We start from the raw sequence: 15,138 nt of genomic DNA, 5'->3' as shown, positions 1-15,138 counted from the left end.
ATTATTATGTAAAACGTGTTGAAAAATGGTGCTAAAGTATTATGGTCTGAAAAATCACCAGGGTGGTAATTGGCATTAAGTATTTTAGTAAAGTATCACTTATTTTGTGTTACACAGACATGCCCTAGAGATTTTTTTGGAAAATGTGCCACCTGAGGCAGTACAGAGAGTGATTATATTAAAGTTCAGCAGCCTCAGTTTGATCTTCTAAAAATTTGTGAAGAGATGATTGATTATATTTATAGATATACATACATACATGAAGAAGCTTTTTCTAGGGAAAGCTATAAAGCTTTGGCTTTGAGAAACTTGTATGTGTGTATTCCTCCTTATTAGTGGTTGTAAACAGGGTCAACAGTTTCTTTACAAGGCGTATTCTTTTTCAAAGATTATAAAATACGGGGCGCCTGGGTGGCTCAGTCGGGTGGGCGTCTGCCTTCGGCTTAGGTCATGATCCCAGGACTTGGGATCGGGCCCCACTTCGGGCTCCCTGCTTGGCTGAGAGTCTGCTTCTCCCTCTGCCCCTCACCCCACTTGTGCTCTCTCTCTCTCAAATAAATAAATAAAATCTTTAAAAAATATAAATAAAGATTGTAAAATACACATAATGCAAAATTTACCATTTTAACCATTTTTTTTTTTTAAAGATTTTATTTATTTATTTGAGAGAGAGAGAATGAGAGATAGCACGAGAGGGAAGAGGGTCAGAGGGAGAAGCAGACTCCCCGCCGAGCAGGGAGCCCGATGCGGGACTCGATCCCGGGACTCCAGGATCATGACCTGAGCCGAAGGCAGTCGCCCAACCAACTGAGCCACCCAGGCGCCCTACCATTTTAACCATTTTTAAGTGTAGTTCAGGGACATTAAGTACATTCATATTGTTGTGCAACCATCACCACTGTACATCTCCAGATTGTTTTTTCATCTTCTTTAAAATTGAAACTCTCTACTCATTAAACAATAACTCTCTATTCTCCTCTCCCCCGAGTCCCTGGCAACCACCATTGTACTTTTTGTTTTTATGAATTTCACTAGTCTAGGTACTTCATATGAGTGTGGAATCATACACTGTCTTTCTGTGACTGACCTATATCAACTATCGTTTCTTTAAGGTTCATCTGTGTTGCAGCATATGTCAGAATTTCCTTCCTTTTTAAGGCTGAATAATATTTTTTTGTATATATATATATATATATATATATATATATATATATATATATAATGAATTATTTTTAATCCATCCATCTGTGGGTTTCTTCCCCCTTTTGGCTACTGTGAATAATGCTGCTATAAACATTAGTGAGCAAATATCTAGTCAGGTCCCTGCTCTCAGTTCTTCAACATATGTATCTAGAAGTAGACTTGCTGGATCGTATGGTAATTGTTAATTTTTTAATGAATTGCCATACTATTTTCCATAGCATCTATACCATTTTACATTTCCCGCCAGTGATTCCATTTTCTCCACATCCTTGCTAGCACTTGCTCCCTTCCCCTTCCTTCCCTCCCGCCTGCCTGCCTGCCTGCCTGCCTTCCTTCCTTCCTTATCATTCTAATGAGTATCATGTTGTGTCTTTTGGTTTTGATTTGCATTTCCCTGATAACTAGTGTTGTGTTGAACAGCTGTTCATGTGTTTATTGGACATTCGTGTGTCTCACTTTCAGAAACGTCTGTTCAAGTCCTCTGCTCATTTTTGAATTGGGTTAGTTGTAATTTTGTTGTTGAATTTTAGTGGTTCTCTATATATTCTGGATACCCCTTGTCAGATTATGTAATTTGCAAATACTTTCTCTAGCCAATTTCTTTTTCTTACTGAATGATGTTCCATTGTATGGCTCTACCACAGTTTTTCAATTCACATATATAAGGACATCTTGGTTGCTTCCAGTTTTTGGCAGTTATGAATAATGCTGTGATAAATATTCTTATACAGATTTTTGTGTGGACATATGCTTTTAGTTCAATTGGATAAATACCTAGTAACACAATTGCTGTTAAAACCATGTTTTAGCTTTGTAAGAAACCGCCAAACTGTATTCCAAAGTGGCTGTACCATTTGTGTTCCCGTAGCATGGATGAGACTCCTTGTTGCTCCACATGCTTGTCAGTATTTGGTGGTGTCGGTTTTTTGGATTTTAGCCATTCTAATAGGTGTGTAGTGACATCTCATTGTTTGAGTTTTCAATTCCCTGATGATATATGATGTTAAACACCTTTTCAAATGCTTATTGGCCATCTTTATATCATCTTTGATGAGATGTCTGTTAAGATCTTTTGCCTATTTTTCAACTGGGTTGTTTTCTTGTTGAATATGAAGAGTTCTTTGTATATTGTAGATACCAGTTCTTCATCAGATATATTTTGCAAATGTTTTCTTTTTTTTAAGATTTTATTTATTTGAGAGAGAGAGAGAGACAGAGACAGAGCATGAGCTGGGGAGGGAGGGGCAGAGGGAGAAGCAGACTCCCCACTGAGCAGGGAGCCCAATGTGGGACTCAATCCCAGGATCTTGGGATCATGACCTGAGCTGAAGGCAGACACTTAACTGACTGAGCCACCTAGGTGTGCCTGTTTTGCAAATATTTTCTTCCAGTCTGTGCTGTCTTTCCATTGTCCTAAAGCATCTTCCACAGAGCAGAAGCTTTTAATTTTAACAAAGTCCAACTGATCTGTTTTTTCCTTCGTGGATTTTGCTTTCGGTGTTGTATCTAAAACCTCAGAAGCAAATCAAGGTACCTGGAGTTTTATGTTATTTTCTGGAAGGTGGATAGTTTTGCTTCTTACATTTAGGTCTATGATCCATTTTGAGTTAACTTTTGTGAAAGGTGTAAGGTCAGTGTATAAATTCGGTTTTTTTGCATGTGGATGTATTCCATTTGCACTTAATGAAAGATTATCTTTTCTCCATTGGATTGCCTTTGCTCCTATCTCAAAGATCAGTTGACTGTATTTGAGTAGTCTATTTCTGGGCTCTTGGTTATGTTCTATTGATCTGTTTGTTCTTCACCAATTCCACAGTATCTTGGTTACTGATACATGTAGTGAGACTGAAATCAATGTTTAATCTTCTAATTTTGTTATGTGTTGGATCTGCAGATCAAGTTGGAAAGAATTGACATCTTACTAATATTGAGTCTTCCTATCCACGAACATGGAATGTACCTTCATTTATTTAGATGTTTTGTGATTTCTTTCATCAATTTTCCAGTTTTTTTTATATAGGTCTTATATATATTTTGTTACATTTACCTCCATATATTTATTTTTTGGTGCTAATGCAAATGGTATTGTGTTTTTAATATTAAATTCCAGTTAGTCCTTGCTGGTGATATAAGAAAGCAATTGGTTTTGTATATTAACACATTTCACAAATTGCTATTATAGTTACTTTTTAGTCTAGGTTTTTTTTGTTAATTATTTGGGATTTTTTTTTTAAATTTTAAAGATTTTTATTTATTTATTTGACAAAGAAAGACACCGTGAGAGAGGGAACCCAAGCAGGGGGAGTAGGAGAGGGAGAAGCAGAGTAACCCGGGCCCTATCCTAGGACCCTGTGATCACGACCCGAGCCGAAGGCAGATGCTTAATGACAGTCACCCAGGTTTTTTCTTTGTAGACGATGTTGTCCTTTGTAAACTAGGACAGTGTTATATCTTCTTTCCTAACATGCTTACTTATTATTTCATTACTTTTTACCATTAGCTAAGACTTGTAGTACAATGTTAAATAGGAGTAGCAAGAGGGGATATCCTGCATTTACCAGTCTTAGGAGTAGTTACTTACCATTAAGGATGTTAGTTGTAGATTTCATGTATATGTTCTTTATCAGTTTTGAAGTTCCCCTCTATTCCTAGTTTGCTGGCAGTTTTTAGTATGAATGGGTATTGGATCTTGTCAAATGCCTTTTATATGACAATGTGATCATGTGATATATATATATTTTTAGCTTGTTAATGTACTGGATTATATTAATTGATTTTCAAATATTGATCCAGCCTTGAATACTTGGAATAAATCCCATTTGGTCATGTTGTATAAATTTTTTTTTTTTTTTTTTTTTTTGGTTGAGGATTTTTGCATCTGTGTTGACAAGAGGTAATGGTCTGTAGTTTTCCCTTTTATTTTTTTGGTGTTGGTGGTTAAGATACTGCTAGTTTCATCAAATAAGTTAAGACATGTACCCTTCTGGAAGAGATTGTGGAGAATTAGTATCATTTCTTCTTAAATGTTTGGCAGAAGCACTGTCTGGGCCTGGTGCTTTCTTTTTTTTTGGAAGGTTGTTAATTACTGATTCAATTTCTTTAATAGCTGTGGGCATAGTCAGATTATTTCTTCTTGTATGAGTTTTGGTAGTTTGTGTTTTTCAAATAATTAGTTTATTTCCTCTAAGTTATTTGTGGGCACAGACTATATAATATTTTTTATTACCCCTTTGGTGTCAATAGTGATGACACTTCTTTTGTTTTTGATATTGGTAATTTTTGTCTTCTCTCTTTTTTCTTGGTTAGCCCGGCTGGAGATTTATCACTTAAAGATCAGGTTATGGTTTTGTTGATTTTTCTTTACCAATTTCCTGTTTATAGTTTCATTGATTTCTGCTGTAATTTTTATTATTTTTTTCTTCTGCTTGCCTTAGCTTTATATTGTACTTTTCTGTAGTTTCCTCTGGTAGAACCTTGGTTTATTGAATTTAGACTTTTTCTTTTCTGATGTATGTATTAAATGCTAAGTTTCTAAACATTGCATTTGCTGCATCCAACAGATTTTGAAAAGCTGTATTTTCATTTTCATTTAGTTCAAAATATTTTAAAATTTCTCTGAGACTTCTTTTGATAATTTCTTTAGAAGTATGTTGTTTAATCTCTAAATAATTGGGGATTTTCCAGTTTTCTGTTATTGGTTTCTAGTTTAATTACATTGTTGACTAAGAGCATACACTGTGTGATTTTTATTCTTTTAAATTTGTTAAGGTATGTTTTATGGCTCAGAATGTGACCTGTTTTGGTGAGTGTTTATGTGAGCTTAGAAGGATGTGTATGCTGCTGTTGTTGGGTGAAGTATTCTGTAAATGTCAATTAAATCTCCTTGATTGGTGGTGCTCTTCATTTCAACTGTATCCTCACTGATGTTCTGTTGGCTGGCTCTGTCCTTTACTATTAGTATAGATTACCTGATAATAAATTTTTTTTTTGAAGAAGAAGAGTGTTGAAGTCTCCCAATTATAATAATGAATTTGTCTATTTCTCCTTGTAGCTCTTTCAATTTTTGCCTCACATATTTTGACATTCTCTTGTTGGGCATATATACCATAAGGGTTGTTAATGTCTTCTTGGAGAATTGACCCCTTTCTCAGAATGTAATACCCCTTTTTATTCCTGATAATTTTTTAAAAATGATCTCTACACCCACCGTGGGGCTCAAAATCATGACCCTGAGATCAAGAGTCATTTGCTCTACCAACTGAGCCAGCCAGGCGCTCCATTCCTGATAATTTTCCTTGTTGTGAAATTTAGTTTGTCTGAGATTAATACTGCTATTTCAGTAAGATTTGATTACTTTTAGTATGGTATATCTTTCTCCATCTCTTCACCTTTAATCTATCTGTGTCTCTATATTTAAAATGGGTTTCTCTTAGGCAGCATATAGTTGGGTCTTGGTTTTTTTAATCCACTCTGACACATACTCTCTTTCAATTGGTGTATTTAGACTCTTCTTAAAATGATTATTGATAGAGTTGGTATTAATATGTACCATGTGTATATGCTCTGCTCTCTTTCTCCCCTTTTTAGGTGATTTTTGCCTTGGTTTCTGGAAGTCCTTTATATATTCTAGGTATTAGTGTTTTAACCACTTTGTACGTTGTACTTATTATCTCTGATATTTCCTTTAGTTTGTAGTACCCTTTGTTGTTCAGAAGTTAGTTTTCTTTCACAGTTTGTGGGTATTGTGCTTTGTGTCTTGGTTAAGAAAACTTTTCCATCCAAATGTTATTTTAAAACCCTTATATTTTATTTTAGTAATTGACACACAGCACAGTGTGTGTGTGTGTGTGTGTGTGTGTGTGTGAATCCATCTGGAATTCTTTGGTAGATGATATAACTATTTTATAACAGGATTCAAACATTTTTTTTTTTAAGATTTTATTTATTTATTTGACAGAGAGAGACAGCAAGAGAGTAAACACAAGCAGAGGCAGGGGGAGAGGGAGAAGCAGGCTTCCTGCTGAGCAGGGAGCCGGAAGCGGGGCTCCATCCCAGGACACAGGGATCATGACCTGAGCCGAAGGCAGACACAACGACTGAGCCACCCAGGCGCCCCAGGATTCAAACATTTTTTCTTCCATGAAAGGCTAGCAGTTGTTTCAGTATTACTTATTAAATAGTTCATCCTTTTACCACTAATGTGAAATTGTACTTTTATTATATAATAGATTTACAAATGCACATTATCTGGTTTTGTACTCTGATCTGTACTGTTTATTTGATCTGTGTGTCTATGCCTGTGTTAATACCATATTTTAATTATTGTAGCATATTAGCTGGCAAGGCACATCCTGCCTTCTACTTGTTTTTCAAAACATTCTTGGTTATTTTTGTGAATTTTTTCTTCCCAATGAGAATTATCTAATTTTATAAAAATTCTGTTAGAATTATTATATTTAACTTGTAGATTAATAATTGACATCTTTTTTTAAAATTTTTATTATGTTAATCACCATACATTACATCATTAGTTCTTGATATAGTGTTCCATGATTCATTGTTTGTGCATAACACCCAGCGCTCCACGCAGACTGTGCCCTCTTTAATACCCATCACCAGGCTAACCCATCCCCCCACGCCCCTCCCCTCTAGAACCCTCGGTTTGTTTTTCAGAGTCCATCGTCTCTCATGGTTCGTCTCCCCCTCCGACTTACTCCCCTTCATTCTTCCCTCCTGCTATCTTCTTCTTTTTCTTTTTTCTTAACATATGTTGCATTATTTGTTTCAAAAGTACAGATCTGTGATTCAATAGTCTTGCACAATTCACAGCGCTCACCACAGCACATACCCTCCCCAGTGTCTATCACCCAGCCACCCCATCCCTCCCACCCCCCACCACTCCAGCAACCCTCAGTTTGTTTCCTGAGATTAAGAACTCCTCATATCAGTGAGGTCATAATAATTGACATCTTTACAGTAAATTTGCTTCCAGTTATTTACCAGACATTCTAAAATACAGTAACTCAGTTCCTTCCTTTAAGGCATTCCAAACCAGTAGTTATTTTTTTTTTCAGTAGTTACTTTTTATTGGCTAGTATAGCTCAATGATTTGACTTTTGTAAATGTGAACTTCTCATATGTTCATTGTGTTTTGTAATATAATTGCTATCAGGGTGACATCTATTTCTTATTCCCTTTATTTTCACCTCATTTCTATTTATTTTGATAACCTGTTGTTAACAAACTTGGGTAGATTTGTTTCTGCCTTCCTTTACATTTTCTGTCATGCCCTCCAGTTTCTTCATTATCACCTTCCAAAACCTTGCCCACATTCTCCATCTTTCACTCCTCAGTTTCATTCCAAAGTCTGTTATATAAGCATAGTTACCCTTATCCCTCTTGCACAAATCTTTCCTTCATCTTTTGGATGACACTCAAAGGATTAATTTAAGGTTTTGGCTTGAGTTGTGTCCAAAGGCACAACTGCTGTTGGTCTGTGCTGCAGGTTCCACCCCGCCCAGAAGAATGGGGAAACGGATACCTGGAGCAGGAGATTGTTACATTTTACTCACCTGGCCAGTGGGACACTTTAAGATAATACTAAGTCCTGTAGGTAAAGATGAGAAATTTTGTGATAAATCTGAATTAGAATCAAGGAACTTATGTGTGAATAGATTACAAGTTATTTTCATTGTTATTTCTACTGAACTTAATCAGACAAGAGTATTTGTAACATCCTTCCCTTTCTTTTCACTCCACATATTTTCACAGAATATTAAAATGGTCCCTTGGGGGCGCCTGGGCGGCTCAGTCGGTTGAGCGTCTGCCTTCAGCTTGGGTCCTGATACCAGGGTCCTGGGATTCAGCCCCGCATCAGGCTCCCTGCTTCTTCCTTTCCCTCTGCCTGGAGCTCCCTCTGCTTGTGCTCTCTCTCTCTCTCTCTGTCAAATAAATAAATAAAATCTTTAAAAATAGTAAATAAAATGTTCATTTGTCCCCTCATTTTTATTTTTTCCATTAACAATTACTTATTTCTTGCTTCTGTCTAGTGAGTACAGTATTATGACAGTTCAAGTTTTCTCTATTGATTCAAGATCTTGAAAAGTTTCAAGATCATTAACTTGAAGGTGATTGACCCAAATGCCACCATATTTTAAGTCTGAGATAATTGTTGTGACAAGGAGAATGCGTATATGTTTTTATTTAAATATTTCAGTTAGAACTCTTAGTAATATTTTCTTGTGGTTTAACACTTCTCTGTGGAAATAAACACTTTCTGATTTAATGTGAATTTGGATTATAATTCAATTTCCAATAAATTGACAACAGACATAATTGGTTTTAATCAAAAGGTTGAGGATTAATTGATTCCTTAATGATTTCTATAGGATTAGGAATTTGTCTAGAAGTTGGTCAGTTCATCTCTGGTCTTTTGAAGTTACTGGTTCAATTTTAATGTTTATAAAATCATCTTCAATTATTTGTAGGGATGTTTTTATTATCTATAGTTGGACACAAGCTACCCCAATACTCAGTTGCTTAAAACAACAACAGTCATTTGTTCTGCTCACAAATACGCATTTTGGGCAGCGTTTGTCAGGGAAGTTTGTCTCTGTTCCAAGTGGTGTCTGCTGGGATGGCTCATCTTGGGCTAGAGGATCATTCACATGGCTGGCAAAGTAATGTTGGTTATTGATTTCTCCTCATGTGGGTCTCTCTTTGGGGCACCTTGGACTTCCTCACAACATGGTAGGTGGGTTCCAAGAGTGAATATCCCAAGAAGCAATGTTTTAAGTGACAGGAAATGGAAATGGCTAGTTTTTTAAGGCCTGAGCCTGGAAATACAGATAGCCTCAGTTCTGTATAATATTGACCAGGCAGTCACAGGGCTCAGATTCTGGGAATAGGGGACCTGCAGCTCTTGATTGGAGAGATGAGTGTTGAAAAAATTTGGAGCCGTGTTTCAAACTGCTACAAGGGACATGGGAATTTCATTCTCCTTAGTTGATAAAGTTAGTTTGCTTCAAAGGGAGAATAGTGTTAGTACTTTGAATCAGTACTGTTTATTCTTATTCAGATACTATTTTTCTTTAAACCATTAAGACTTTAAAAAAACATTTTTTTTAAAGATTTTATTTATTTGACAGAGAGAGAGAGACTCAGTGAGAGAGGGAACACAAGCAGGGGGAGTGGGAGAGGGAGAAACAGGCTTCCCGCGGAGCAGGGAGCCCGATGTGGGGCTCGATCCCAGGACCATGGGATCATGACCTGAGCCAAAGGCAGACACTTAACCAACTGAACCACCCAGGTGCCACAGAATCACAGAGATTTATCACTAAAAGAAACTTTAGAGCAACAAGTCCTCATTTTACAAATTTACAAAGAATGAAATTGACGTGCAGAAAGGTTAAATGATTTGCTCATAGACAGAAATAGTAGGTATTAAAACAAGAGTTAGAAATAAGATCTCTTGTTTTCCATTTCCAGGATATCTCATTTTCTTATGGGAAACTTGTACAGAAAAACTAAGTATAATAAATGGCTTGCTCAATTTAATAACGGGAATTGATAATAATAATCACAGGCCTCATAGTTTATCCTTTGGGCTCAGAATTAAAGTTGACTTTTAAGAAAACTGGAAATGTGAAAAGGCCAGTTAAGACAACAGGTGGGTGGACAGAAAGGCAAGTTCATGAGGCAAGTAAAATTACTAATTTCTCAAAAATAGGTACCAAATAGCAAAGTTAAAATTGCTACCTATTTACTAGTGATTACATGTTAATCATTTCTACATGTATACTTTTAAGTGTTGAAATACATTGCCCGATACATAAGATTATTAATATTTTGGCAGTTTATGCCTTTGGCTATTGGGAATTGTGCTATTAAGAACATGGGCATACAAATACCTATTTGAGTCCCTGTTTTTAGTTCTTTTGGGTATATAGTGAAATTGCTGAATCATGTGGTGATTCTGTGTTTAATTTTTTTAGGAAGTGCCATACTGCTTTCCATAGCGACTGCATGATTTTACATTCCCATCAGCAGTGCAGTGTGTTCTGGTTGTTTATATCCCACCAACACTTATTTTTTTGATAACCATCCAAATAGGTATGAGATCGTATCTCATTGTGGTTTTGATTTACATTTCCCTAATGATTAGTAATGTTGAGTATCTCTTTGTGTGCTATTGGCTACTTACAGATCTTTGGATAAATGTCATTCAAGTCCTTTTCCATCCTTTTCCCAGTTTTAATTAGGCTGTTTGGGTTTTTGGTTGTGTGACTTCCTCTTGAAATTTAAGGTGTATCCCTACTGGGGTGCCTGGCTAATTTAGGCAGTAGAGCAGTGTGAATCTTGATCTTGGGGTTGAGTTCTAGCCCCACGTGGAGCATAGAGATTACTTAAAAAAAAAAAAAAGGATTATTCCTATTTACTAATTTCTAGGAGCTCTTTTACCTATTTTGGATATTGATTCTTTATTGTTTTATATTGTAAATATTTTCTCCTTGTTTGTTACCTTTTGTCTTTTATAGTATTTTTGGTTTAGAAGTTTTTATATTTTCTGTCATTTTTTCCTTTATACTTTCTAAGTTTTACTTCTTGTTTAATGTTTTTATACTTTTATATTATTAAAAAGCACTTTATTTACTGCTACCAATTTACTGATGTAACATTCTTTAAAGGCTAATCAGCAAATAGATATTTGCTATATAATTTACATTTAATCTAAAATTAACTGTGGCTTATATTTTGTAGGTATAATTAATTAGATGCTATGTTTGTAATTGATTCTCATCTCTGTTGCTACCTTAACTATTTATAATCGGAGGAAAATTTTTCTGCACATCTGAGATTTGATTTTTTAAAAAAAATAATTGCTGTTTCCGGATGCCTGGGTGGCTCATTGGGTTGAGTGTCTGCCTTTGGCTTGGGTCATGATCCCAGGGTTCTGGGATCGAGCCCCATGTCAGGCTTCTTGCTCAGCAGGGAGCCTGCTTCTCCCTCTGCCTGCCCCTCTGCCCTGCTTGTGCTTTCTCTCTCTGACAAATAAATAAAAAATCTTAAGAAAAAAAAATAATTGCTGTTTCTGTGATTAGGGAGCAGTTACTTAGGACATGACCTAATAAAACCTACACACACATATACATGTATACATATGCACATACTATTTGTGCTTAGGCAAAATTTTCCGTAATAAATTATATGAATATATATTTTCAAATAATAAAAATTCTTTAAAAATTCTGTTTATGATTTCTTTGCAATCTAGCCTATCTTTAAGGTTTTTTTCTTACAAAAAGTTTTAATTGTGATTTTTAACTCTTTCTGGTAGGATTGTTTTACTTAGCATCTTTTGTCACTTTTTTATTATGTTGTCTTTTATATACAACCTGATAAAAATATGTGATGATTTTTCATCTGTGTATTTGTTAATAAAAGTTATCTGTTTTCAGAAATTGATATGTAGTTTCATTCTTATGATTAGTTGGAGATAAATTTAAAATTTTTTTAAAGGTTTCTTTTTTTTTTTTAAGATTTTATTTATTTGAGAGAGAGAGAATGAGAGATAGAGAGCATGAGAGGGAAGAGGCTCAGAGGGAGCAGCAGACTCCCTGCCGAGCAGGGAGCCCGATGTGGGACTCGATCCCGGGACTCCAGGATCATGACCTGAGCCGAAGGCAGTCGCCCAACCAACTGAGCCACCCAGGCGCCCTAAATTTAAAATTTTTAAAATACATCTTTATATATGCTTTAAAAATTTGCTTTAGGTTATGACTAATATACAATAAGATTTTATTACACAATTTAAGAGAAAATTGTTTAAAATCAAATTCAGTGTGTAATCTGAAGTTGCAAAGTTCATGGATTATAGAGTTTTAATCTATGTAGAATAATTTGCAGTTTTGCTCTAGTACTTCTCTTAATTAGAGGAACTCTGCAGCTTTATTTTCTTGAAATGTAGCTACATTTTCTAATATTTCCAATATTTCAAGTTCTCCTGCGTTCCCTTATCATTGCCTGATTTTTTTCTTACAATATATGGATTTGGTTAAGAGTATTCAGAATGTTTTTATTGTCATGTTATTGGTCTTAATGATTTCCAGAGTAAATAGATTTTTTAAAAGTGCTGATTATACTCCTTTAATGTCACAACCAACACGTATATTTTAACTGTATAAATAATTTAAAATAATTTCCATGTAGATGTATTTTGTGTATGTTTCTGAGCAGGGTATTTAAAGTAATAAGGAATTATATTAATTCTGGGAAATAACTGACAGATATTTTTTGGGGGCGCCTGGGTGGCTCAGTCGGTTAAGTGTCTGCCTTTGGCTTAGGTCATGATGCCAGGGTCCTGGGATCGAGTCCCACATCAGGCTCCCTGCTCAGCGGGGAGTCTGCTTCTCCCTCTCCCTCTGCCCCTCTCCCTGTTTGTTCTCTGTCTCTCAAATAAGTAAAATCTTGAAAAAGAATATGTATTCATAAAGCAAAAAAGCCTTTAAATTATCAGTTATCTTTAAACTATGCTATTAGTAGATTTTCTGTAAAGCTGTATACACCATAGCTGTTGAAAGTTGAACTATTACATGAAGTTTTGCATCAGGTATTAGTGTTTATGTTGTGTCAAAATTATGATGGTGGTTTTACTTCATTTAAAGAAGAAAGGACTTGGGGCATCTGGTTGGCTCAGTTGGTTAAGCATCTGCCTTTGGCTCAGGTCCTGATCCTAGGGTCCTGGGATTGCTCTCCCTCTGCCGTTTCCCCCAGCTCGTGCTCACACTGTCTTTCTCTCATATAAATAAATAAAATCTTTAAAAGAAATAAAGAAGAAAGAACTTAATACTGTATATTCTGTTGGTTTTGAAATTTGAGTCATGATTGTATAAACTAACTTTAAAAAGAGAAATCTACATAGGATGTCTTAATATTTTGGAAAATGTAAAATGTTAAATTTAACAACCAGTGACAGTACATTTGTTAGTATACAGTGTGTATCTGAAGCAAAACAAACAAACAAACAAAAAAACCTGTTAGCTTTGAGTAATTTCTTTGGGATGAGGGTCCGGTGATGCTAATATAAAGGAGCTAGATTTGGTGCCCATTTTATTTCTGACTTAATATTTCTATTTTAACTATTTAGACTTTCTTCAATTTTGTGAATGAGATACAGGACTAAACTAATAACATTAGTTAAAATGATCATAGAAATCATTTCTATTTCAACTGGTTTTGTTTTGAAATTAGAGTGAAGAAACTTAACATTATATAATTAAATTCTATTAATATTTACTTTTGGCTATGAAGTATATGATTGAGGTTTTTTTCTTTCTGATGGTGGTCATTTAGGAATCAGCATTCTGGAAGGATTGATATAGCTTTGCATTTTTCATCCTAGTAGTGACAAACTAGCTACTGTACACTCATGGAGTATGGTACTTGTCACTGACGGCCTTTCTGTGACAGAGAGCCTATAGACTGACATAAAGTGCAGCCTGTTGTGAACTCCTAAGTGAGTCTGCCAAAAACTCAGCAGACAGAACTAATTGGGGAGAAAAAGGATTTTTGTGCCCTCTTCTCTTTCTTTCTATTCTTTTTTGTTTTATAAGACAGATATTGTTAAAGTAGCTCATTTATTTAAGATTTGTCTGCCTCTCTTTTCTCATCGCATGGATCATTTTTTAACTTAAAGTCTTGCACTGCAGGTCGTTAAGCGCTTCCACATGGAGGCTGGCACAGGACCAAGCTCAAGACACGCAACTCGTAACAGTTGATGAAAGATTGGTAAGAATTTTCTATTATATACTGCTATGATTCTGCCTTCAGGGTTCTTTTTGTACAATAGCTTTTCAGAGTGATATTTTGGCTTCTTCTAGGAGAGTGATTTGAATTTGAATTTCTAGATTGTATATAAATTTTAAGAGAAAATATTCATCACAAAAAGATAATTTGTGTTAAGCATTATACACAAATATTAAGTCATAAGCAGATATTAAGAGATTAAAATTATAAAAGGCTTCATTTTTGTGGTGTTTATAAGTCAGAACATTTTAAATTAATGAATATGAATTGAACATTAATATGAATATAAATATAAATGAATATGTATAGTTTTTTATTTTCTCACTACACTCCTGTTTAATTAAGTTGTAAGACACTAAACTTAAGTATATTGGGTTTTTATGGAACCAATTATTGTTACTGTATGTGTGTATGTGTGTGTACACACACATTACATTTCTCCATTATGCATGAGAGATTACAACTAGCAACAAAGAAATAATATTGTTAATCAGTAGCAGATAGAATTATGGTAACCATCACTTAAAAAATTTTTCTACATGTGATGTTACTTTAGATGCAATTTATTATTTATGCTTATGTTGTAAAATAGCATATAAATTTTGTAATGTCCTAAGACTTGTAAAATGTGTAATAGTACAAGCGTGCTTTTTCATTTTTTATCTGGTTTACCATTATCATATGTATGGGTGTGTTTCTTAACTACTCTTCTTCCAGTTGTACATTCTTTTATCATTCAGTTTTGACTCTGTAAACATAATTTAAAGAATAGATCACACTTAAAGATCTAAACACTGTTTATACCACTAAAGATATAAACAGATATATTAATAGTTAAGTAAACAGACAGACAATGGATATGTAGTTTGGAGAACTCCGATCTTATGCTTAAAGCTGGTTAGTTTTATCTTTAAACTGTCTCTTAGATCTGCTTGCTGACATTGCCATCATCCTAATCTAGGCTACCATCATCTTTCACCTAGATTGCTGCAGTAGTTTTTGAATTGATCTCTATAGATACTTTAATTGTCCTTTAATTCATTTTCCAAAGGATAAACAGAATAGTCATTAAACGCTGGTTTTGTCACCTCTTGTGTAAGATTTTTTGGTTTTCTTACTGACCTAAAAGTA

The 15,138-nt window shown here is 34.9% G+C and overlaps 1 protein-coding gene across 1 annotated transcript in view; it reads left to right on the top strand.

Annotated features, from left to right (window-relative positions):
* Nucleotides 1-15,138, top strand: part of NDUFS4 (NADH:ubiquinone oxidoreductase subunit S4) — a 111,391-nt gene that overhangs the window by 32,483 nt on the left and 63,770 nt on the right. The window contains exon 2 of the mRNA XM_028106476.2: nucleotides 13,911-13,989. Coding sequence (XP_027962277.1) covers nucleotides 13,911-13,989 — 79 coding nt within the window. The remainder of the gene's footprint in view (nucleotides 1-13,910; nucleotides 13,990-15,138) is intronic.

Source organism: Eumetopias jubatus, unplaced genomic scaffold (assembly GCF_037043125.1).
Source record: "Eumetopias jubatus isolate StellerSeaLion01/CBP00866 unplaced genomic scaffold, mEumJub1_p1.0 scaffold_5, whole genome shotgun sequence".
Taxonomy (NCBI): domain Eukaryota; kingdom Metazoa; phylum Chordata; class Mammalia; order Carnivora; family Otariidae; genus Eumetopias; species Eumetopias jubatus.
This window is presented reverse-complemented; position numbering and strand designations above follow the sequence as displayed.